A 22,545-nucleotide genomic window follows, 5' to 3' on the forward strand; every position below is an offset into this window, starting at 1 on the left:
CCAGTTTGTTGTGATCCACACAGTCAAAGGCTTTAGCAGAGTTAATGAAGCAGAAGTAGATGTTTTTCTGGAATTCCCTTGCTTTCTCCATGATCCAACAAATGTTGGCAATTTGATCTCTGGTTCCTCCCTCTTCAAAACCCAACTTGTACATCTGAACGTTCTCAGTTGACATACTGCTGAAGCCTCACTTGAAGGATTTTTGGCATAACCTTGCTTTGTGAAATGAGTGCAATTGTACAATAGTTTAAACTTTCTTTGGCATTGCCCTTCTTTGGGATTGGAATGAAAACTGACCGTTTCCAGTCCTGTAGCCACTGCTGAGTTTTCCAAATTTGCTGACCCATTGAGTGCGGCACTTTAACAGCATCACCTTGTACAATTTTAAATAGCTCAACTGGAATTCTGTCACCTCCACTAGCCTTGGTCACCTCTACTAGTTTTGTTCATAGTAATGCTTCCTATGACCCACTTGATTTCACACTCCAGGATGTCTAGCTCTAGGTGAAAGACCACACCATCTTGGTTATCCAAGTCACTAAGACCTTTTTTGTATAGTTCTGTGTTTTCTTGCCACCTCTTCTTAAACTCTTTTGCTTCTGTTAGGTCCTTACCGTTTCTGTCCTTTATTGTGCCCATCCTTCCATGAAATGTTCCCTGAGTAAGTCCAGTTCTTTTGAAGTGGAATATAAACTTGACTTCGTTAAAATGATCCAGTCAAGTCACTAAACAACTGGCAGTCCTGGGGGTTGGGGCGATAAGCATTACAAAAGAAGGCAGAAATGGAAAAATGAAAGGACAAAGATTATGTGATATATAAAGAAAAGAAAAAGCAAAATAGCAGGCATGAGTCCAACTATATCAACAGTAACATTAAGTGTAAATAGAATAAACAAGCCAACCAAAAGACAGCAATTGTTAGGCTGGATTAAAAATAAAACCAAAAAATAAGACCCAACTACATACTGTCAACAAAAGATATAATTTATATTCAAATACACAAATAGATTCAAAGAGTCAGACAGGACTGAGCAATGGAACAACAATGGAAGGTAAGAAAAGATATCATACAAACAGCAACAGCAAGATAATGGCTATACTAATTAAAGTACTTCCTAGTCCCCAGAATATATTGAAGAATGAAAGACTAATGTATAAAACTCAATTGCATTTTTATGCAGTAAGTAATGAATATGAAGAAACAGACAACTCAAAAAATGAAATTAAGATATTTTCATTTATAATAGTATTAGAAAGAATACAATACAGTTGACCCTGAACAGCATGGGTTTGAACAGCACAGGTATGCCTACACACCGGTATTTTCCAATAGTAAATACTACAGTGGGCTTCCCTGGTGGCTCAGACAGTAGAGAGTCTACATGAAGTGCGGGAGACCCAGGTTCAATCCCTGGGTTGGGAAGATCCCCTGGAGAAGGAAATGGCAAACCACTCCAGTATTCTTGCCGGAAAATCCCACGGATAGAAGAGCCTGGCAGCCTATAGTCCATAGGATCGCAAAGACTAGGACACAACTGAGCAACTTCACTCTTTAATACTACAGTATCACACAATTCATGGCTGGTTTTATCTATGGATGCAGAATCACAGGTATGGAGGAACCAAACTGTATATAGAGAAATGACTGTAAATTATACACAGATTTTTGCTTTGCCTGCTCAGAAGGTTGGCATCCCAACCACGACAATGTTCAAGGGCAAACTACTTAGAAATAAATTTCTTAACGTGTAAACCTATATTCCGAAACCTGTAAAATACTGTTGAAAGAAATTAGAGAATTCCTAAATACAGGCATACCTTGGAGACACTGTGGGTTTGGTTCCAGACCATCACAATAAATTGAGTTTCACAATAAAGCAAGTGAGACAGATTTTTTGGTTTCCCAGTACATGTAAGTTACACGTATACTATACTGTAGTCTGGCAAATGTGCAACAGCATTGTGTAGAAAAAAAAATATATATACACATACTTTAATTTAAAACTACAATTAAAAAATGCTAATCATCATCTGAGCCTTCAACAAGACGTAATCTTTTTGCTGGTGGAGGGTTTGAAATATTGCAAGAGTTACCAAATTGTGACAGATACATGGAGAGAGCAAATGCTGTTGGAAAAATGGCACTGATTTGCTTGATGCAGTTACCATAAAACTTGCATTTGTAAAAAACACAGCAGCTGCAAAGCACAACAAAGCAAGGTATGCCTATAAATGTAAAGATGTCCTAAGTTCATGAATCATGGTGTTAAGATGGCAATACTCCTCAGAACTGGCTTACAAATTCAACATAATTTCTATCAAATTCCCAGCTGGCTTTTTTGTAGACAACAGGCCAATGCTAAAACTCATATAGAAAATCAAGGGACCTATAATAGAATAACTAAAATAATCTCAAAAAAGAACAAAGATGGAGACTTACTACCAACTTTAAATCTTACTACAGAACTATAATAAACAAGACAATTTGGTACAGGCATAAGGATGCACATAAACAGTCATGGCCCAGTATTTATGGGAGAATGGTTCCAGGACCCTTGTAGATATATAAAATCCTTACATAAAATGAAATAATATTTATATATAACTTAACACACAACCTTCTATACCTTTTTTTTCTTCTATATACTTTAAAATCATCTTCAGATTACATATAATACCTAACACACAACGTAAATGCTATGGAAATAGTTGCCAGGGTGGCTCTGCTCTTTATAACTCTGAAAATCTTTTTCCGAGTATTTTCTATCTGTAGTTGGTTGAATCCATAGATGTGAAACCCCAAGATATGGTTACCAGCTAAAATGTCAAAGACAGATAATATCAAGTATTAGTAAGAATACAAAGCAATTAAAAATCTCAAACACTATTGGTAGAAGTATAACTTGATACAACCATTTAAGAAAACTACTTGGCACTATCTAGCAAAGCTGAACTCACACGCAACTTATAACTCAGCAAGTCCACTCTAAAATAAGGATGTAAACAACAGAATGTGTGCATATGTTCCCCAAGAGACATGTTAAATAAACATATTCATAATAGTAAAACATACTATAAAAAACTCAAATGTCCACCAATATTTGAATGGATAAATTTTAGTACATTCATAAAATGAATGCTGTGGAGACAATGAACAAACTACAATCAAAAGCAACGTGAATTACCTCATAATGTTGGACAAAAGCAGTCAGTCACAAACCAGTACATATTGTATGGTTCTGTTTCAATAAAATTTGGGGGTTTCCCTGGTGACTCAGTGGTAAACAATCTGTCTGCCAATGCAGGAAAGACAAGTTCGATCCCTGGTGCAGGAGGATCCCACAGGCTGAGGGGCAACTAGGCCTGTGCTCCACAACTGCTGAACCTGTACTCTGGAAACCAGGAGCTGCAACTGCTGAGCTCATGTGCCGTAGCTGCCGAAGCCCTGCAGTCCACGCTCTGTAACAAGAGAAGCCCTTGCACTACAAGTAGAAAACAGCCCCTCCAGCAACGAAGACCCAGCACAGCCAAATAAATACATAAAAATTTAAAACAGGCACATTAACCTATGTTGTCAGAAGTTAGGTTCACAGGTAGTATATAACAACTGGAAGGAGACTCAAAGAGTACAGGCCTATAGGGTAATAATGTACTTTCTCATTCTGGTTGTTGAATTTACAAGTGTGTTTACTTTATGCATACTGACTAAACTATATGCTTTAGATTTTTACACCTCTATATATATTTCAATAGAACATTTACTTAAAAACTACATATCATTAAAAATAAACCAATTATTTTAGTCCCCATCACAAAACTACTCTATAAGCAAAACTGATTACTACTTGACAATGCTCTCTACTGAAAAGACAAAGTTTTCAAACAACTTTTCAACATGAGGTGGCCTTTTCCCCAAGTTTCATCATGTCACATTAAATGACCCAATGGACTCAACAGTAGATCAAACAGACATCAAATGTGCCACTGTAATAAAAATTAATTTCATGCTGTTTAGAATTTGGCAGTAGATCTGTGAATTGCTCGAGAGTAATATGCTGCTATGACACATCAGCTGAGAACCCATTCATCTAACTCCCTTTTTAACGTGCAAAATCTTGAGTGTTTTCAGAAATAGGAAAAACAGGTAGGTAAATTTCAGATGTATATTACAACATGGCTTGGTACAGAATTAGTGAAGCTTTGAAGGCATCTATACCACCAGTCAGACTTCTGTGAACTTGCTAATCAACTGAACTTGCATTTCAATTTACCAATTTGACTAGACAATTCATATTTTGAAATTTTTCTTGCATTTTCTTATCTAACTAAATAGTAAAAATAATACTAATCGTTCTAATAATGCTTAATTCTTATTAAAGTATTACAATATCACTTACTGAGACACTCAAAGAAAAAGTTTACATAAGTGGTTAAGCTTTTAAAACTATGATATTAAACTAATTATAAATTGTTAATATGTCCAACTCAAAAGTGACTAGTCAGATTCTGAATAAGGGCAAAGGTAGAAAACTGATAATCAGGTATTATCTGGCCAGGAAGGAATATTTTTTTAAGTCTAAATTTTACTGCTTTTAGGCAAGGCAAGGCTTTGATACTCCGTAAGTCTTACACTTGTTACCTGCCTGGCCTCTAAAGGCACCTATTTGAGGCTGGTCTATTAACCTCCATATGGGAGAGCCACTGCTAAGTCATTTCAGTCGTGTCCAACTCTGTGCGACCCCATAGACGGCACCCCACCAGACACCCCTGTCCCTGGGATTCTCCAGGCAAGAACACTGGAGTGGGTTGCCATTTCCTTCTCGCCACAGTTAGGTAAAATTTTACCTTTCTGCCTCAGTGGGTTTGTTTCTTTATTAAAAAAAAAAAAATTTGAGAATATTACTTGAGAGATTTCTTGTAAGCAAACAACATGAAAAAATTTAACCTGAAGTTGATGTTATTTTACAGATAAGGTACATGAAGTTTAGTCAGATTCAAATAAACCTACCCGTATCTAATTCTATCCTGCTCTTACTAATTCAGATATCCTACCTTCAAACCATATGAAAAAACAGGGGCTAGAAAACAGAGAAAGAGAAAATTGGATCAGTATTAAGACAGCCTGGATTACAGTCAAAAGGATTAACAGCCAAAATCAGTCAACTCATACACATGAGAAGGGAGATTATCACCCCCCAACCAACATTAACAGTGAAAGCTGTGAATTTTAGCCATGATTAATGTCTACTTCTGAACCATATTTGAAAGTTTAAAAGTTTTGGTTTTGTTATTTTAAGAAATTCTGCCATGATGAAATATTTCATTCTAAAGTTTCTAATTTCCCTGCCCATTGCTTTCCTGCGAATTGGGAATATCGTGTCCAGTACTTAAGTTTGGTATTATCCATATATGTTGTACTCTTTTAGCAGAGCTATAGTAAAAATGCATAATAAATACCTTGCCATCTAATTCAAAACAAAATAACCCACATTCCCTTAAAAGTCCCTTCCCACATGTCCCTTAAAAGTGTGACATTTAAAATCCACTTTTTTCCTATTTGAAAAGACAGGTATGCATGGATAACTGAAAGTTTTGCAAATATCATGCTACAGTTATACATGTGCCTATCAAGTTATAACTGCATCACTGCAATCTGTAGTACACCAGACAGCAGCACAAAGTAATGGATACCACAAACAACCTGCCACAGCTACTCATTTTGCCACTGTAGCGTGAAAGCAGTCATATACATTAACAAATGGGCATAACAGTACTCCAAAAGCTTAACTTACAAAAACATAAAATTTTCATGTCATAAAATATTCTTTTGATTTTTGTTCAATGATTTAAAAATGTAAAAAGTCCCAAGTCGTTAAATGCCAGCCAGCAGTCTAGATGTGGTCCATGGGTGTATTTTGTCAATCCCTTATCTACAGTAAGATCGAACAATCAATTAATAAGCACTGAACTTCCAATCAGAATTTTATTGCCTCACTCAAATACTGAGTGGCCCAAAAAGTTCGTTTGGTTTTTTTCTGTAAGATGGTTCTGGGAGCATGCTTAGTTGTCTTTAACTTCATTCAAAATAATTTTGTCAGATTGTGTTGTGACAGCTGTCTTATCAGTGTGCATTTAAAAAAAGCTTATTAAAATGGTGAATTTTTGTGTAGCCATTTTAATACTGAAAACAGAAGATAAAAGCAACATTTTCAGCATATTATGCTTTACTATTTCAAGAAAAGTAAAAACACAACTGAAGTGTAAGAAAAGATTTGTGCAGTGTATGGAGAAGGTACTATGAGAATCAAATGTGTCAAAAGCAGTTTATAAAGTTCTGTGCTGGAGATTTCTTGCTAGACCATGCTCCATGGTCAGGTAGACCAGCTGAAGTTGACAGAGATTAAATCAAGACATTAATTGATAACAATCAACATTATACCACACAGGAGTTAACCAACATACTCAAAATAGCCAAATCAAGCACTGAAAAATCATCTGTACCAGCTTGGTTATGTTAAATTGTTTTGACGCTAGGATTCCACGTAAATTAAGTGAAAAAAAACCTTCTTGACTGTATGTCCACATGCAATTGTCTGCTCAAAGGTAATAAAAATGTTCCATTTTTAAAACAAATTGTGATAGGTGATGAAAAGTGGATACTGTACAATAATGTGCAATGGAAGAGACTGTGGGACAAATGAGATGAGCTACCACCAACCACACCAAAGCTGCTCTTCATCCAAAGAAGGTAATGATGTGTATATGGTGGGATTGGAAAAGAGTTCTCTATAAGCTCCTTCTGAAAAACCAAATTAATTCCAACTGGTACTGCTCCTATTTAGACCAACTGAAGGCAGCACATAACAAAAAGCATCCATCCATAATTAGTTAACACATACTCTTTCATCAGAATAATGCAAGACCACATGCTTCTTTGATGACCCGGCAAAAACTGTTACAGCTTGACTGGGAAGTTCTGATTCATCTGCTGTATTTATCAGACACTGCATCTTCAGATGTCCACTTATTTTGGTCTTTACAAAATCTCTTAATGGGAAAAATTTCAATTCCCTGGAAGACTGTAAAAGGTACCTGGAACAGTACTTTGCTCAGAAAGATAAAAGTTTTGGGAAGATGGAATTATGAAATTGCCTGAAAAATAGAATGTAGTGGAACAAAACAGGAAATATGCTGCTCAATGCAGTTCTTGGTAAAAATGAAAAATGTGTCTTAAATTTTTACTTTAAAAAACTAAAGGAACTTTTTGGCCAACCCAGTAGGAAGAGAACCAAGGATTATTCACTGTATGAGGAAGCCCCTCTGAGACAAAAAGAGATCAATATAAACAGGAAAAAAGATTAAAAATAAAGTCAAGGAGAGCTTCCAAAATGTCAACTGAGTAACCAACCAGTGGTTAAGACTCAATGCTTTCACTGTGCGGAGCCTGGGTTCAAGTCCTGGTTGGAAAACTAAGATTTCACAACCTATGGAGCGTGGCAAAAAAAAAAAAAAAAGGAAGAAGGAAAGCCTAAGAGAAAAGGTAGGAGACAGCATGAACCCAGTAATGCAAACATTCAAACAGTAATAGCTCCAAAAAAAGTGAGGGGAGGGGAGCTTTAAGGGGAAATGCATGGAGAGGGTCCTCACAAAAAAGTTTAAACCTATTTTCACTATAAATGAATAGTACAAAACAGAGAAAGCACAGTGAACTTTTAAAAACAATGAAAGGAAAAAAAGAGACACATCACTGTATTTCAGAAAAAGATGAAGAAATATTGAAAAGTGCCAAGAGGAAATAAATAAAACAAAAAAAATCTAATTGGGGTCATACAAAGGAGCAAAATCAAACTAACATCAGCAACACTGTCTACTTGAAAATACCGGAAGAGACAACTTAAAGTTCTGAGAAAAAAAATTTAACCTAGAATTCTATATCAAAGCTATCACTGAAACAGAATAAAATAAAGAGTACTTCAAAAATGCAAAGGCTCAGAAGTTTTATTCTTATTCTTTCTTGGGATGTACAAACAAGGGAGTAAACAAAGAACAGAGAAGCCTATGTAATTAGAACCAAGACTCTCTTCACAAGGGAGGCTAGAATCATTACATCCTCAGAAGACTACCTAAGCAAATAATCAAGATAGTAAAACTTTAAATCAGACCAATAGCATAGGGAAAAAACTGACACTCTCTGATTGCAGAGTGAGGGAATAAGTTTTCTTCTGAGAAGTTCCAAATACAAGCCAGCCTATAAAAACTCTAAATCAACATTTGCAGGTTCTAAGAAACACCAAACTAAAAACTTACTTCAGTGACTTTTCAATGGTGGCACCAGACAGAAGCAAAGGCTCTTTTTTACTGTTTGGAGACTTGCTCCCAAAAACCAGGTCTGGCAGGATTCATAATTAAAGCCCTAGTATATATACGCTCAAAATCCAAAACTATGAAACACTGGAAAACACCATCTACCATAATCTCGAACAGGCAGAAGCAAGTAATAGTAGAACAGGACTTCAGGAACTTCAGATAATGGAATTAGAGGATGGAATTATTTCAATATAAACATGAAATCAGTACACTTCAGATATTTAAAAAGCAAAATGAAAAACAAGAAAAACAAAGCAAACACAATTAAATATAATCCAAGGGAAACATTTATAGTAAAACCAAAGTAAGTGTATAAGAACAACTCATAAAGGATGTTTAAGACTTTTCTAGGGGAAAAAACTATGTTAATATTCAAAACCAAAAGATTTAAGCAAATAGAAAAGCATACAATATTTCTGAACAGGCAGACACCATACTGTAAAGATAGCATTTTTTTCCCAAATTAATCTATATATTCAAAGCAATTCCAACATAAATACAGACAAGTTTTTAAAAGGAATTTTCACAAGATGATTCTAATATAAGAGCTGAAAGTCTAGATCAGTCAAGATAATCTTTAAGATGAACAAGGTATATAAAAGGCAATGCCAAAGAATGCTCAAACTACCGCACAATTGCACTCATCTCTCATGCTAGTAAAGTAATGCTAAAAATTCTCCAAGCCAGGCTTCAGCAATACGTGAACAATGAACTTCCTGATGTTCAAGCTGGTTTTAGAAAAGACAAAGGAACCAGAGATCAAATTGCCAACATCCACTGGATCATGGAAAAATCAAGATAGTTCCAGAAAAACATCTATTTCTGCTTTACTGACTATGCCAAAGCCTTTGACTGTGTGGATCACAATAAACTGTGGAAAATTCTGAAAGAGATGTCCAGACCACCTGACCTGCCCCTTGAGAAATCGTATGCAGGTCAGGAAGCAACAGTTAGAACTGGACATGGAACAACAGACTGGTTCCAAATAGGAAAAGGAGTACGTCAAGGCTGTACATTGTTACCCTGCTTATTTAACTTCTATGCTGAGTACATCCTGAGATACGCTGGACTGGAGGAAACACAAGCTGGAATCAAGATTGCCAGGAGAAATATCAATAACCTCAGATAGGCAGATGACACCACCCTCATGGCAGAAAGTGAAGAGGAACTAAAAAGCCTCTTGATAAAAGTGAAAGTGGAGAGTGAAAAAGTTGGCTTAAAGCTCAACATTCAGGAAACGAAGATGATGGCATCTGGTCCCATCACCTCATGGGAAATAGATGGGGAAACAGTGGAAACAGTGTCAGACTTTATTTTGGGGGGCTCCAAAATCAGTGCAGATGGTGATTGCAGCCATGAAATTAAAAGACGCTCACTCCTTGGAAGGAAAGTTATGACCAACCTAGATAGCATATTCAAAAGCAGAGACATTACTTTGCCGACTAAGGTCCGTCTAGTCAAGGCTATGGTTTTTCCTGTGGTCATGTATGGATGTGAGAGTTGGACTGTGAAGAAGGCTGAGCACCAAAGAATTGATGCTTTTGAACTGTGGTGTTGGAAAAGACTCTTGAGAGTCCCTTGGACTGCAAGGAGATCCAACCAGTCCATTCTGAAGGAGATCAGCCCTGGGATTTCTTTGGAAGGAATGATGCTAAAGCTGAAACTCCAGTACTGTGGCCACCTCATGCGAAGAGTTGACTCATTGGAAAAGACTCTGATGCTGGGAGGGATTGAGGGCAGGAGGAGAAGGGGACGACAGAGGATGAGATGGCTGGATGGCATCACGGACTCGATGGATGTGAGTCTGAGTGAACTCCGGGAGTTGGTGATGGACAGGGAGGCCTGGTGTGCTGTGATTCATGGGGTCGCAGAGTCGGACACAACTGAGCGACTGAACTGAACTGAAGGTTTACTGTAGCTTTATGAAAAGCACTAAAGGTAGAAAAAGCGGGGAACTGATTTTTAAAAAACCTCTCATCTATCAAAAGACAGCTTTCTAAGTGTTGGTCGTTCAATCGAGTTCGACTGTTTGTGACCCCATGGACTGTAGCTCGCCAGGCTTCTCTGTCCATGGAATTCTCCAGGCAAGAATACCGGAGTGGGTTGTTTCCTTCTCCACAGCTTTCTAAAAAGAAAAAGTCTAGTATACTAGTTTACTGTTGTGTAACAAATTATCCCAAAACTTAGTGGAGTAAAACCACTCCGTTATCTTTCAGTTTCTTTGAGTCAGGAATCTGGGAGTGATATGGCAAGTGGTTCTCTCTATGCTCTAATGAGACTGCAGTCAGATGTCAGCCGGGACTGCAGTTATCTAAAAGCCTGATCACGTTGGAAGATCCACCTCCAAAGTGGCTCATTTACATGGCTGGGAAGTCGGTCCTGGATGCTAGTAGACCCCAGTTCTTTTCAGAACTGTTAAGAGTGACAGCTTGTTTTCACCGAGAACAAGAAATCCAAAGGATAAGGAAAAAGCTGAATACCCTTAATGAAGCCTCAGAAGTCACTGTTAATTCTGCTATATTCTATTGGTCACCCAAACAAGCACTGTGAGCAAAGACTAAAGAAGGGTATAAATACTAAAGAGAACACCAGGGCCATCTTAAGAGGTTGGCTATCACACCAAGCCATAAACCTTCAATTTACATAACCAACAAAGTATCAGTATATAGAATTTACCAAGAATTCTTACAAATCAAAAATTTTTCTAAAATGTTAGCAAACTAAAGAGAAATAGAAGACATATGGACATGTTATTCACAGAAGCAATAACAAACTTCACGTAACAAGCATTCAAAAAGTAGTTTTCCCTAGTACCACATAATTCATGATATTTACACATCATTAAGATATAGATTTTAAATATTTTTCTAAAAATGGTGCATTTATGTTCATTCATCCTTGTTTTTTCCCACTCCACCTTGGGACTGATGTCCATTCTAGAAGCAGGCTAGGAAAGAAGGTGATATAATCTGCAACCACAGAGGAGACAAAATTAATGTATCCAACACCATGAGCCCAACCTCAGAACTTGTCCTCTGAAAAATAAAATGATAGAACTCAGTCGACCAGTCATAAACAGGAAAAAACAAAATTAATAGATCCACAGCAAGCTATTTACAAAAGGTCCAACTCTGTGAGTAAGTTATTAAGCACTCTTTTCCTCTTTATATTCCTTTGGGGACAAGCTCTTTATGAACTGTGATGGGTACCCCAAAATGAAGGACTATAAACATATGAATCTGCCATCTTCCACTATTCCACAGTCTGACACTCTTTCTAATGACTCTACATTATCACTTTGTTATAGCCCCTTTAAAGAAGCAAGTCTCAAACTTTTTGTTCTCAGAGTCCCTCTTACACTCAATCATTGAGAAACTAAAAATGTTTATATGGGTTTTATCCATCAATATGTACTGTATTAGAAAGAAAAACTGGGGACTTTTAAATATCTTATTTAATATAATCATTTTTTAAAATTTATTTAAATTGGCGGCTAATTACTTTACAATATTGTGGCAGCTTCTGCCATACGTTGACATGAATCAGCCACAGCTGCACATGTTCCCCCCGCTCCAAATCCCCCTCCCACCTTCCTCCCCCCCATCCCATCCCTCTGGATTTTCCCAGTACACTGGCTTTGAGTGCCCTGTTTCATACATCAGACTTGGACTGGTCCTCTGTTTCACATATGGTAATATACATGTTTCAATGCTACTCTCTCAAATCATCCCACCCTCGCCTTCTCCAAGAGTCCAAAAGTCTGTTCTTTGTATCTGTGTCTTTTTTGCGGTCTTGCAAATAGGGCAGTCGTTATCATCTTTCTAAATTCCATATATATGCATTAATCTACTGTACTGTTGTTTTTCTTTCTGACTTACTTCACTTCGTATAACAGGCTCCAGTTTCATCTACCTCATTAGAACAGACTCAAATTTGTTCTTTTTAACAGCTAATACTGCATTGTGTACATGTCCTACAACTTTCTTATCTATTCATCTGCCAATGGACATCTAGCTTGCTTCCCTGTCCTAGCTACTGTAAACAGTGGTGCAATAAACACTGGGGTACCCGTGTCTCTTTCCATTCCGGTTTTCTCGGTGTGTCTGCCCAGCAGTGGCATACACTGGGTCATATGGCAGTTCTATTTCCAGTTAAAATTTTTATTTATTTTTAACACCAAAATCATTTTGTGTCAGGGTACAGCTAACTAACAATAAATAACTGTTAGTAATAATGTTTCATTAAAATATTTTATTAATTCATTTAAAAATAAACATACAGAATGCTGAAGTAAAATATTTATCAGAAATAATTTCCAAAACAAAACAAAAAGTTTTAGTAAAGAGTGACACTAATTCATATTTTTTTTAATCTCTTGAATATCCAGTTTAATAGATGTCTGAATATAGTTTTTGCATTTAACCTGTTGTGAAAGGTTGTTTTGTTTGAAGAATATAAGGAAAACTTGGCCTCATACAACCATTTTAAGAAAAGGGAAGAATATTTTAATAGTGTTTTCAGACAATCTGTGGATACTCTTCTTTAATATATTCGAAAATCACAGTTTCATTTCTTAAACATCAGTTGCAATGTGAAATTTACCAGTGATGAACTTTTACTGCTCCCTTACCTTAAAATCTACTGGTCTATTTTGCACTTTGAATCTTTTTTCTATGTATGATTTTGTAATATCATGCATTGGTCATTTGGAAAATATTGGCTCACTATGTAGATCTTCCAAATGTTGACATTTCATTGTACAGTATCCCCCCCCTCAAAAAAAAAGTTAGTATCACTACCAGCCTTATCAGAAAAGCCTTTAAATATTAATAAGATACAAGTTTCCCAAAATCCTAATTTTCATTTAAAAGCTCAATTTTTATCACTGGCAACATAAAACAACAGTTGTTTTCCTTAAAGTGACCCAGCTCAGTTCATTCATTTTTAAGAAAATGGCTGCCAATTTCCACACCACAGTTTGTCAATCATTCTTTCAAGTAAAAATTATTTTCCAAGAAAAAAAGCAGCTAATCCAGCTTGGAATTCAAACAACTGCATGAGTACTTGTCTTACCGCACTTCAGTCTGCAGAAACACTTTGCATTATCACATTTTATCACACACAATATTAAGGATCAAGATTTTAAAAGTAATTTTTACTGCTTCAAGGACATAAAACTAACGTGATTTTCTTTGCTGGTGGTGGCAGTTTTACTCTAAGTATGTAATGGTAGAGATAGAATAACTTTTAAGAAGGGTCTGGAGGTACTATCTTAATTCCTGCTAAGGTGCCAAGCAATGTTATCCATCACTGATTTCCTATTATTAATACAAACATCAGAACAGTGAATAAGGCAAATAATGAATCAGTGTTATAAGGAAAACAGTTTCAACTTTGCCAACACCTAAAAGTGTATCAGAGACAATCCTCTCCCCACTGTCACCCCCCCCAACTCAGTTTCACAGACCAACTTTGAGAAACTACTTTTAGTTACTATTCTCATGTATTGTCTGTTATCAGGAGTGTATATAAGGAAATGAAAAGCAATTAGACTTTCCCAACTAAAACTCTTGGTGTAGAGATATTAGACATCGTAAAGACTCTGGATTTAGAATATGAATTTACCCAAGTTTTAGGCAGCTGGAATGAGATCTGAAATGCAAATAACTGTCAGGCATGCTCTATTTCATCAAATGTCAGAAAAACACCAACAATTTGCCTTCCTGCCTCTTCTTTCTGCTTATCGTGAGACAGAAGTAATCACAAAAGCAATAGGGGACAACTGGAAGTCAACAGAAATAAGAGCAGTGCAATTTATTGGGGGCTGGGCACTATACGAAGCAATTTACAGTGTATTAATCCATTTAAGCCTCACAATAACACTGTGAAACAGGTATTATTCTTCTCAATTTACAGACGCTAAGTAACAAACCCACAGTCATTCAGGTAGTAAATAATAGAGCTCAAAAATAAATGCAGGCCTTCTGACTGCATTCTGATTCCTAAATTACGTACATTTAACCAACCACAGTGGTAGAAGTTGTTAAAGTGCTTTTGTTTGATACAACTTTAATGACTGATTGCTGATGACTATATTATCATTCAAAAACTCAAGTAGGGCCTAAAAAAAATTTCCCAGATAAGCCACACCCAGAACTAGCCAACTGCCATTTATTACACATACTGCTGGGGAAAGAAAATCCAAGAACTCTAACGGAAGACTCCCCTAGTGGTTCACCACGTGCTGTGCTAAGTCACTCCAGTGGTGTCCGACTCTGCGACCCTATGGACTATAGCCCGCCAAGCTCCTGTGTCCATGGAATTCTCCAGGCAAGAACAAATACTGGAGTGGGTTGCCATTTCCTCCTCCAGGGGATGTTACCGACCCAGGGATCAAATCCACGTCTCTTATGTCTCCTGCATTGGCAGGAGGGTTCTTTACCACTAGAACCACCTGGGAAGCCCATGCTCAGTGATAAAACCATTTTGAGGACAAGCTCTTCACACTATATCCAGGGGTATTCTCTCTCACTTACAACATGGATGTTGCCATCTCAGACTTTTCACAAAAAGTTGAAGATTCGTAAACAGAATCATTTCCCCATGTTGATTCTTCCATTATTCCCCCAAAAAGGTAAGTATATTAAACTTATGTAGATGTGAAAAGTTAGCATTAAAAACAATAACAGAATTAGAATTTTTCTGGATAAGAACTCAACTTCAAATTGCAGACCTGGAGAGGCTATCTAGCTGACCCGCCCAAAGCTACACAGTAAATTAATAACAGCACCTAATGCAATTTACTCCCAAATCAGATCTTCATCCACATCACCATGTTGTCTATGCCCTACTACAAAAGTCTCAACTCCTTCAAGAGTTCATCTGAGAGACTATTCAGATGCACCAATACATATCTGTACTTTTATTGATACATTATTAGATTTGCACGTACTCACTTAGTTCAGTTCAGTCGCTCAGTCGTGTCCAACTCTTTGCGACCCCATGAATCGCAGCACGCCAGGCCTCCCTGTCCATCACCAACTCCCAGAGTTCACTCAAACTCATGTCCATCGAGTCGGTGATGCCACCCAGCCTTCTCATCCTCTGTCGTCCCCTCCTCCTCCTGCCCCCAATCCCTGCCAGCATCAGGGTCTTTTCCAATGAGTCAACTCTTCGCATGAGGTGGCCAAAGTATTGGAGTTTCCACTTCAGCATCAGTCCTTCCAATGAACACCCAGGACTGATCTCCTTTAGAATGGACTGGTTGGATCTCCTTACAGTCCAAGGGACTCTCAAAAGTCTTCTCCAACACCACAGCTCAAAAGCATCAGTTCTTCGGCGCTCAGCTTTGTTCACAGTCCAACTCTCACATCCATACATGACCACTGGGAAAACCACAGCCTTGACTAAACGGACCTTTATTGGCAAAGTAATGTCTCTGCTTTTCAATACGCTATCTACGTTGGTCATAACTTTCCTTCCAAGGAGTGAGCGTCTTTTAATTTCATGGCTGCAATCACCATCTGCACTGATTTTGGAGCCCCCAAAAATAAAGTCTGACACTGTTTCCCCAGCTAGTTCCCATGAAGTGATCGGACCAGATGCCATGATCTTCGTTTTCTGAATGTTGAGCTTTAAGCCAACTTTTTCACTCTCCTCTTTCACTTTCATCAAGAGGCTTTTTAGTTCCGCTTCACTTTCAGCGGTAAGGGTGGTGTCATCTGCATATCTGAGGTTATTGATATTTCTCCCACTACTGACATACCCACTATTGACACCTATTTGACTCAACCTGAAACAAACCTAAAAAAAATAAACACAAAAGCACTTTAAAAAGCTCACTATTAAGATTCAACAAATATTAACTAACTTATCTATTTTGATTTTCCAAATACTCCAAAAGCACATATATCAGTTCTTCTCCTCAAAATATTTAAATCCATGCCTCTCAAAGTGTGAAAGATTCCAGAATCAGAATAAGATACTTATTAAAAATTCAAATTCCCAGTGTCATCCCCAATTAAACTGAAACAATCTCTTAAACTCCCAAAATGGTATTTTAAAAAGCTCTCCATATGATTCTTATTCATCCAACATCTACTTATTGAACATTCACTCTACAACATTCCAGTGGGAAACAAGGAACAAACAAGTAAACAAAAACAAGAAAACATTTTGGATTTTATCTGTGCAATGAAGAAATAAAGGTAATATGTCAAAGAGTGACCTGGAAGACTACAAATGTCCCTTAGTAATCTCAAGGGACTGGTTCCAAAACCCCCATCAGATATGGGATAGCCAACTAATAGTACTTTAAAGAGCAACCAGACACAGAGTTTTCAGGACAGTGAAAATACTTTGTATAATATTACGACAAATCCACGTTATTATCCTACATTTGCTCAAACCCTCAGAATGTACAAGGGTAAAACCCTAACATAAACTGTGGACTCTGGGTGATTATGATGTAGGGCGATCAACTCTCAAAAATGTACCACTGTGGTGAGGGATGTTGATAATGGTAGATACTATATAGGTCTGGGAGGGTAGGGTTATATGGGAAATTTCCTTATCTTTCTGTATCTCACTTAATATTGCTGTTAACCTAAAACTGCTCTTTAAAAATAAAGCCTTAAAAAAAAATAAAAGTCAGGAGGTCTTTCTGCACAGGCAACATTTGAAGTGAGTAGCCCTTCACTTAAGAACAGTGGTTCTCAAATTCAGTGTGCACCAGAATCACCTGCTGGACTTACTGAAAATGATTTCTGGTTAGACGGTCTTGAATGGGGCCCGTTCCTAACAAGAGTGCAGGTAATGTCGATGCTGCTAGTCCAGAAACCACTCTTGGAGAATGATGGATCTAAAAGGAACAGCTAAAGGGTTTGAATAACTTTGGTGTGTTAGAAAAGGAGGAAAACAAGGCCATTAAAAGGGAAGGTAATGTCATTGCTTCGGAACGACTTAAGACAGTAAATCAAACTACCAATCATGCCTATCCAGACCAGAGAAAGAATCACAAGCTGTTCAATAATACCTTACAGTTGCAAAGCATTTCACAGTTTAAGAAAGTATTTTCACTTTCATTACTTAATTTGCTTTAATGAGATATAAGTGAAGAACTATAAGCTACATTCTAGAGATAAAGAAACTGAAGGACAGAAACATGATAAACTGAGGGAACCAGAAAACAAAGGGCAGAACTATGCTCCCAACTCCAACCCAGTGTTCCTTCCAGACAGCAAGTTTGATTTTTTTTTAAAGGCAAAGTAAAAGATACACACAGGAGGTAATACTAAGTTATTTTCTAGACTCTGCTGCCTAAAAATATGGTGGCTTCCAGACTTAATCTGTTCTAGTTACTGGTTAGAAAGCAACACTACCTTAAGACTGACAGTATTTAGTCTCGTCTTATTTCTCCTAGTTCCAAAACAAAGGATGACAAAGTGAAGAGGACATTTACACACAATTATTCTCTGTCCTGCATAAATAAAACAGAACTAATTTCATAAGCTCAGTCCCTCAGCCCCATCAATCAAACACAATTTTCATCTTGTATCCCCTCTAAATCTCTCACCTAATCCAGGTTCCCACAAGAACACTGAATCTCCCAAGTCTTAACTGTACTCATGAGGCCCTCAGCAGTTAGTTACACACCCATTATCCACCCTCCCTATACCCATTATCATTTAGTATCCTCTCCGTCAATTAAACCCTCACTTTTAACTTAACATTCTTACCTGCAGGTCTCAATAATACTTCAAATCCAAAACTGAAATCATTACATCCTCCCTCCAAAACACAACACACACACACACACACACACACACACACACACACAACCTGTTTCTGTGCCTGAATTATCTGATTCTGGATTAATAGCACTGCCACCCACCAAACAAGAACCTGGAACTTGGCCTAGACACCTGTGTCTCTCTCACACCAATCTCAATTGGCGCCTCATCTCCATTCTCAGCGCTACTTACAATCAGTTACCATCAATGATAAACTAGCTGCCATTTCACTAATAACTACCATGTACTAGTCACTTTGTTACATGTACTAGCACCATGTACTAGTCACTTTGTTAAGTCACTTTATTCTATCAATAACTTTATCAGGTAGATAATTTTTGTCCTTGTAAAATTAATCTGTCCAACTCACAAGCAAGAAGTGACCAAGTAGGCATCCAAGAAAAACGTTTTCTCCAGAAGTCCATACATTTCCCCCATAACAAAACATTTCCTTCTTCAACACCTAACAGTTCTTTACCGGCTAATTTCTCTCCTAGATTACTGCCAGAATTTTCCTAACTAGTCCTGCCTCAGGTTTTTCTTCCCTTACCTTTCAGTGTGCCCCCAAGCAATCTTTCCAGATCACAAATGTCATCCTTTTACCCTAATACAAACGTCTGTGAGGTGACTTCCCTGGTGGTCCAGTGGCTAAGACATGGCACTCTCAATGCAGGAGGCCCAAGTTCAACCCCTGGTCAGGGAACTAGATCCCACATGCCACAACTAAAGACCCCGCATGCTTCAAGGAAGACCCTTGCAGGATAGATATTTTAAAAAAAGTCTGTGAGGGACTCCCTTTAGTCTATCTACAATGTACCAGGATACAGTCTACAGGACGAATCCAAAACCCTTTAGCACAGGGCCACAAGCCCTTACCTTCAGCCCCAAACTTCAAAAGCTTTGAAATTTTAGTTTTTTTCATGAGTCTGCAACAAAACCCACCCTGAATTGATTATTTCTCTGTCCCATTAGTGATATTCATATGCCTCACTACAGAAACATTAATACTTAATAATGAATTGTTAACCCAGACCCCGCTGGAGTACTGAAGACCTCAGAGGAAAAAGAAAAAATTTTCAAAATATTCTGACCTCTAAAACACACCTGGTCCCAAGAGCTTCAGGTAAGGGATTGTGACTTCTTACCTACTCAGCCCATCAAACCAACTTAATTTCCAGTGATGACCTGATCCCGTCCCAGGAATGTATAAGGTGCCCTGTGTTCTGAAAACTCTACAACTCAAGTGACCTACTCAGCCTTCAAGAAACCTACTCAAGGACTGCTTTTCAGTAAAGTTTTCCTGACCTTCTCTTGACTGTGCCACAACCACTGTATCCATCCTCCACGGCTGTATCTCTTACGTCTGCTTCCCCTAGGCTGGGCAGTGAACCGGCTCCTCACTGCGTATTTTATCCAATCGTAGCACGGTATCCGAAACACTAAGGGTCCATTAATGTCAAAGGATATAAATTTATCCCAACTCTCCCTAACACCTAATTCCCTTCAAAGCTCAGTTCTCCTTTACCCCTAAACCTAAGGTTTTTTCCCCTGGCCATACAGGCCCCTCACAGCGATTTTGTTTCCAGAGTTCCTTCTTCTCAATGTCATCCTAAAGTTACTTTCTACCAGACGCCTTTTCTTAGCCCCAAATTCGCCAATGCCTTTTAACCTTCCCAGTCCTTTAACCTTCCCAGTCCTTCTTTCCCCTAGCTTAGAACAAGTCTCCCCCCAAGGCAATTCATCCTCACTGCCCTTATCTCTTACCTACTCCCTCCTCAACACCTCTCGGGGCTGGGCCCTCCCTTAAAAACGCTTCTCACAGGCGGATTCCCAGACCCCTTCTTCGCTCACAATCCGTTCCATCAGCTCCCGAACCTACGCTCGGCCAGAGTCCACGCCTTCCCGGCCCGTATCTGCACACCACGAACCTCCCCTGCAGCCGGCGTCCCCTCCCCCAGCCTCTCTCTCTCCCCTCCCTTCACTCTCCCCGTCTCTCTGGAGGTTCAGCTTCTCTGAAAACTGTCCCAGGAGCCGTGTCTTTCACCTCTGAGACTCTTCAGGATCACGCCGGTCCAAGCAGCCCCGAACCCGAGTACTCTCAGAGGACCCCAGATCCTCCTCGGCACAGCAAACCCCCTTCGGCCCAGACCTCGGGCCGGGCCTCCCGCTCACCTTGCTGGATGTCGCCGTTGCTGCCCCCCGGGATGGGCACGTTGAGTTGGCGCTCGGGCTCAGGCAGGCATCGCAAGCAGAAGGAGTGAAGACAGGGCAACAGCTTGGGCTCCGCCTCACGCCGGCTCTGCAGGCTCTGCTGACACACGGCGCAGGTGTCCAGGAGCGAGGCTGGCGGTCCTGGAGGCGGCCCCGCCGAGGGACCCGGAGCAGGAGCCGAGGCCGGAGCCGGGGCTGGCGTCGATACCGCCCCCCCGGGAACTCCAGGGCCCATTGAGGCTGCAGGGGCTGAGGCAGCCGGGGCCGAGCCCGAGGAGGCCGCGGCCACCCCCCCGTCGTCGGGCCCGGCCGCGCCGCTCTCCGCGCCGGCCCTGCCGCCTTCCTCCTCCTCCTCCTCCACCAGCACCGCCGCGAGAGGCGGCTCCGCCTCCTGCGCCGCGAGCCCGGCGGCTCCGGCAGTTACCGGCGCGCTACTGCTGCCCCCGCCGCCGCTCTCAGCCTCGCCGCCGCCTTTGTTTTCCGCCATGTTTTCCTCTTTGAACCCGCCGGACCGCCCCGCGCCGCCCGCCGCCGCCGCCGCCGCCCCCAGCCCCAGCCGCAGCCGCAGCGAGAGCGGCCGCCGAGAACGAGCAGGCTAGAGAACGAACGAACGAGAGCGCGCGCGCACGCGGCACCCCCAGCCTCGCGTCGCGCGGTTGCTGGAGGGCGGGCGCGGCGCGCGCACGTACGCACAGACGTCCTCCGGAGGGAGGCGGGAACTTCGGGCGCGGGCGCGCAGCCGTGCAGGTTGCCCCTCCCGACCTCTGGGGCCCGCACGTAAGATTCCGTCCCGCTGCAGTTCCGCTCGCAGTGAGCTTTTAAAGCCTGAGACTGTTGAGGCTGAACTACCTTTAGTCGCGAGTGGAAGAACTCGGACGCGGCCACTATACGGGGAAGAGTGGGAAAGGGTGGAAGGCCGGGGCTCTTTCCTGTAGAGCGAGCGACTCGGGTGGTGCGGGTCCCAGGGCGGGCGCATCTCCGCGGAAACCTCCCTCCGCGCGGGGTTAGACTCCCAGGCTTCCTGGGTCTCTGTGCTTTAATTAGCCGCGTTCCTTTGGATGATTGTATCTCTCGGGAGCAGTAAAGGGAGGATTTTTGTTTTTAACTGGCGGCTTACCAGAAATAGGCTGAAAAAACTCAGTGAAGGGGAAAAAAAAAAACTCTTTAACCGCTATTTTTAGCTTCTTAAGGTGATTGTTTCTCTACCGTTGCTACGCATCAGAAAACCAATCAACTGAGAGGCTTTTTCAGAGCGGAGATGTGCCAGGACCACACCCCAGATCTGCATCAGGAAGTGGGGGAGAGCTGATGAATGTTGAAAGCGCTTTGACTGACTGATGGGCGTCAGTTTAAGAAGTCACGCTCTGACCAATATTATGTCTTCAGAGTCCCACTTAGTGTCCGGGCGTGAGTTGAGTCGCAAATACCCTAACAAGTGTAGTTAATAGCAGCTTTCAGGAAGGTTTGTCTTTATTTGGGAAACAAGTACTATGGCTGTTTTAATGTTCAGATCGTGAAGTACTTTCCTCTTCAGACAGTGTTCCCAAGAAATATTCTTGAGCTGGTATAAGTCCTTACAATAAGCCACCTCGAAACATTTTTAATTTATTCGTTCAAAACAGTGACCTCTTACTATGTGACAGGTAATGTTTTATTGATGCTAGGATTGCAGCAGGGAACAAAGGAGACCCTTGACTTTCAAGGAGTTTGCAGTCTGGGGGAAGAGTGACGTAAATATATGCAGGGAATGATAAAAGCTATGAAGGGGAAAAAAGAATTCAGATTAGAGGTGATTGGGGAAGTCCTCTGTTGATCAAGCTTTGGTTCTCTTGCAGAAGAGTGTTCTAATCAGAAAAGGCAGTAAGTACAAAGGGCCTGAGGTAGACATATTCTTGGCTTGTTACAGTCTGTGTGACTGGAGTGACTTGACAGAGGCAAAGAGAAGTTGAAGAGGAGATTAAAGAATTGAAGGAGCCGGTCACATACAGAGAAGGCCTTCAACTTGCTAAACTTTTGTGTTTTGGAAAAGAACTTTGAAAAACTGCTTTCTTACCTCGAACAATTTAAGATGATCCTAAAAATTTTCATCAAGAGTGTAAATAGTTGCAGAGACTGCCATTTCTGACATTTTGCATTACTAACATTTTTCAGTTGTCACATTAATTTTAAAACTACC

At 40.0% G+C, this 22,545-nt stretch overlaps 1 protein-coding gene across 2 annotated transcripts in view; it reads right to left on the reverse strand.

Moving 5' to 3' along the window:
- Positions 1 to 20,926, reverse strand: part of TRIM33 (tripartite motif containing 33) — a 146,458-nt gene extending 125,532 nt beyond the window's left edge. For both annotated transcript variants that reach the window (XM_018045942.1, XM_005677991.3), the window contains exon 1: positions 20,331 to 20,926. In XM_018045942.1, coding sequence (XP_017901431.1) covers positions 20,331 to 20,856 — 526 coding nt within the window. In that variant the 5' untranslated portion in view covers positions 20,857 to 20,926. The remainder of the gene's footprint in view (positions 1 to 20,330) is intronic.

Source organism: Capra hircus, chromosome 3 (assembly GCF_001704415.2).
Source record: "Capra hircus breed San Clemente chromosome 3, ASM170441v1, whole genome shotgun sequence".
Lineage (NCBI taxonomy): Eukaryota > Metazoa > Chordata > Mammalia > Artiodactyla > Bovidae > Capra > Capra hircus.